This window comes from Lupinus angustifolius, unplaced genomic scaffold (assembly GCF_001865875.1).
Source record: "Lupinus angustifolius cultivar Tanjil unplaced genomic scaffold, LupAngTanjil_v1.0 Scaffold_18_9, whole genome shotgun sequence".
Classification (NCBI taxonomy): Eukaryota; Viridiplantae; Streptophyta; class Magnoliopsida; order Fabales; family Fabaceae; genus Lupinus; species Lupinus angustifolius.
In genome coordinates, this window is record NW_017719110.1 from 26,500 (window position 1) to 30,264 (window position 3,765).

General features: G+C 34.6%; 1 protein-coding gene across 2 annotated transcripts; it reads right to left on the reverse strand.

Moving 5' to 3' along the window:
* Positions 1 to 927: 927 nt before the first annotated feature.
* On the reverse strand, positions 928 to 3,326 carry LOC109338121 (protein pns1-like). Of its 2 annotated transcripts, none has more exons than XM_019575264.1 (3): positions 2,966 to 3,321; positions 1,583 to 2,731; positions 928 to 1,293 (listed from the first exon to the last, which is right to left on the reverse strand). In XM_019575264.1, the coding sequence occupies exons 1-3, from the start codon at positions 3,053 to 3,055 to the stop codon at positions 1,147 to 1,149; spliced, it is 1,386 nt and encodes a 461-aa protein (XP_019430809.1). In that variant the 5' UTR covers positions 3,056 to 3,321; the 3' UTR covers positions 928 to 1,146. The 2 variants fall into 2 exon arrangements, with proteins under 2 accessions (XP_019430809.1, XP_019430810.1); XM_019575265.1 differs by having other exon boundaries at positions 1,195 to 1,288; positions 2,966 to 3,326.
* Positions 3,327 to 3,765: the final 439 nt, after the last annotated feature.

Sequence of the window (3,765 nt, forward strand, 5' to 3'; positions counted from 1 at the left end):
ATTGGGTGAAACAATTTCGAAAAGGGGTAAAACCTTTGGAAATATAGAGAACTAATAGAAAATGAATTACATTAAGCTTGTATCGTATGGGGTGACAAACTTGATGCGACACATTATTTCTAGACTAAAAAAAGACGCAATTGCATGATTATTATTATTATCTAATTATTTGATGCTGAGCATCTTTATTTCTGACGTTGTTTTAATTTGATAACTACGACCATGTAGGTTGCGGGGGAACTGGTAAGATGATGTGTTGACTTTTGAATTTGGTTGTACCCACAAATATAAAAGGTTATTTTGGTGTTGCTTGTGTTAAATCACATAAAGAAAAAGTTCTAAAGTCATGAAATACATTTGTGATGATTTTAAAATCATCTCTTTTCTTTCCTCTCTAAAAACTAATTGGAAAATCAACCCATTGGATATTTAACAAAATTATCACCATTTATTCCCAACATGAGCCAAAGCCTTGGTGGCTGTCATATTTATTTGTTTAATTATGTTGACTTCAAGTATTGTCTATGGTTACGCATATGATTACATCTGATAAGTTTACCTGATAGTTCTGTTATAGTTGGCGTGGTGTATTTTAAGGACATTTTTCCTATGAACTAATGGCCCTTGAGGTTGTAGAATAGTTAGTAGCTACTTTATTAAAGTTATTTTCTTGCTCCAATCCTATGACTGGTGTATCAAATTACAGAAAGCATCATCCGGTGCTGCCTCAACACAGTATTACAATTGTTGTGACCTTCCTAATTGTGTCATCTTGTAATTGCAGTATGACATTGAATCATAATAATGTGGCTGCATCAAACCGAATCAAACTCAAATTCATTTTTCTTCATTACAAAAGATTCCATACTGCCGTGGCCGCAATCTGTATAGCAAGGACTTCAATTTACAATTTAAAATATTGACTAATAGATTTTTCAATATATATGGTGTTGTTGACTCAATTGTATCATGTCAGCAATGACTAGTAGATCTAGCTGTCTATATTCTTGTAAAAGGTATAAGGAATACACATCAATATACATCTAAAATGAAGACTGCAACAAAATCTTATCTGTATATACAATACACATTGTTCTAGCAATGTGATCAGCAAACACTTTTCTTGCTCAACTGCAGTTTTTTATATCAGACTATTTGCAAAGCTTGAGATCTTTGAAGCTGCTCTAATCGCACTGGAATGGTAGCATCAAATTGAGTACTCTGTGGATTCTCTGAATAAGCAACATAGTAAGCTGTGACACATGCTTGTGGCCATGCCATAGCTAACCTACACTGCAGAAGAGTAAGGCAAAAGAAAATTGGTATTAAAAATAGGAAATGCTTTTTGAACATCTCGAAACAGGACAGCGAGACATCATATGAGACATTGTATATAAGATGTCTGTTGTAATACTATTGAAATGATGTGAGAGAGAAAATTGATGAACAAGTATATTACAGTATAGAAGTAGTTGTTGATGTTCAAATTTGTTGTGTAAGTAATGCAATTCAAGTGAAGGAGATCTTAGATATGAAAGAAAGCATTGAAATTGTTAAATGCAACTGAATTCTTAGTTCTTACCATGAAATAGCCAATGAGGAAAGCATAAATGGACGCTTCTATAGCATAGTTCTTGTGCACTACAATGGTCCAAATTCCACCCACTAGACTACATATTGAACCAGTTGCAACCCCACTCAGGAAGCAAAAAGCTGCAGTGAGATCTAAGTCTATCAATTGCTCCATACCAGTTCTAATGAACATCTCCCAAGTATCAGAAGATGCCTGCACAACACCCTTGTTATACACTGCAACATGCACAAAGGCCCACCGGTTCCCACGGGTCACAAGAAAAGATGCAACCTTCATATAGCAACTAACACATGAAAACATAAACTCATGTGTATCTCCCCCGATCGAACTCATTGATCGAGCAAATCCACGAAAAAGCCCGATGACAGGGACGAGGATGGAGCCTATGGAAACACTTCCAGATAAGTATTTGATCGTATCACGAAACGCTACTCTCGTCTCAATGTCAGCTCCTCCAGAAAATTGCATATACTTGAGCCTCGAAACCGTGACAAGCATTGCATTCTTCAGAAACTGCATAGTCCATCCTAGGCTCAGCAGGATCAGGAAGATGAAAAAGGCAGCCAGGTTTGTTTTGTTTTCCAAAGCTCTGGCTCCTCCAATACCAGACACAAGAAAACAGCAAAAAAGTACACCAATGCAGATTGATGAAAATACCATGCTCTTGATTTTATTAGGAGGAGAAGCTATTGAAACTTGCAATATTCTTGTGGCATATTCAAATCTTGGACTGGCCCAACAACCATAGAGGGATTGAATTAACGCAGAAACCAAAGCAACCACACCAGCTGCTAAACTTACTGCAATTCCAATGTATATAAACAGAATTCCCATAGCACATGTTAGAATTGGACTTAGCCAAAATACTGAAATGATTGCCTTTGTGGGATTTTGGGTAATGATCCATATCCATGTGAAACCAATAATTCCAGCACAAGCTGTTGAAACTAGAAGTGGAGGGTACCATTTCAGAGGGTGGAAATGGTGGGTTTTATTGTCTGATACAAGACCATAGATGGTGACGAAAATAACAAAGACTGCAATTAGGAATAAGTGCAAGTAGAAGAGAATCTGAAAGAAGCTTCTTGTTATTCGTCCCACCACTGTTGTTTTGTTTGGAAAGCTTGAATCTTGTGCCTACACCAGAAGAAAAAGACCAAGTTAAGGTGACTATTTTCAACTAAAAGAAGCTTTCTATAGATTAAACAAGCAAAGACTCAAAGTACTATATGACAATGATTTTGGAAGAAGAGAAGGTTGTTACAGAAGAAGAAATAAAGCGAAAGGGAGTTAAAGAGAAAATATAAAGAAGCTTGATAAAGAGAAAAAAAGAAGATTAAAGGAACTAAAAGAGGAAGAGAAAGAGAAAACCTTGATCAGGTCTGGCAGTAAAACGCTTTGTTGTTGATCTTGCATTTGAATGTTATGTGGATGTGTGGTGATATTGAAGTTATTGGACATTGTTAACTTTCCTACACTATTATATATGAAATGTACTCAGAATTTAACTCCCTATCAGTTTTCTTCTATTTTCTTTCATTTTCTTGGCCCCCACAAATGAAGCAACCCAGATGGAAAAATTCTCAAATTATGCATTTTAGAAGCATTAGAATATGACTCAAAAGTCTCTTTGCTTGAATGAATGGCACATTTCATGCTAGCAATACAACCATACAAGCAAGTAGTTGAACTCCTCCTTCTCTCAAGTAACTTTATAGTATATAGTTCCGGAAAATGTTCCTCAAAAGAAAATTTATCAACATGAAAAAGTAGGAAAATTAAAATGTATATATTACTTACGATCATTTCATTGGTTTGGTTGAGATCTTTGTAGATTAGATCAAACCAAGGATGAATACAATCACTTTCTCATTCTAGAGATATTGAATTTAAAGTAGGTTTATTAGTTTGACCTGTATTTGGAAAAAGATATATATTATACAAGTACTACCACATATACATGATCACATATCATACTTTTCATTTTCTTATTATAACTTGATCTATAATTAATTGTTTTATGAGAATAAAGTATATTTTTATACAAGTAGATACGTTATTTCTTTCGACCACTAAAATTATGATATGTGTCATATTTAACCATTTTTTGTAATCTAAAAACTAAAAAAAGAGACACATGTAATATATTTAGATGGGTGTAAAAAAGTGAT

What these genes read in the sequence shown, in the direction of transcription:
- LOC109338121 (XM_019575264.1), bottom strand. Translation starts at nt 3,055, where the DNA reads ATGTCCAATAACTTCAATATCACCACACATCCACATAACATTCAAATG. An exon ending in TACTGCCAGACCTGATCAAG is followed by an intron (nt 2,732 to 2,965) that starts GTTTTCTCTTTC and finishes CTTCTGGTGTAG; the next exon opens with GCACAAGATTCAAGCTTTCC. An exon ending in TCCTCATTGGCTATTTCATG is followed by an intron (nt 1,294 to 1,582) that starts GTAAGAACTAAG and finishes ACTCTTCTGCAG; the next exon opens with TGTAGGTTAGCTATGGCATG.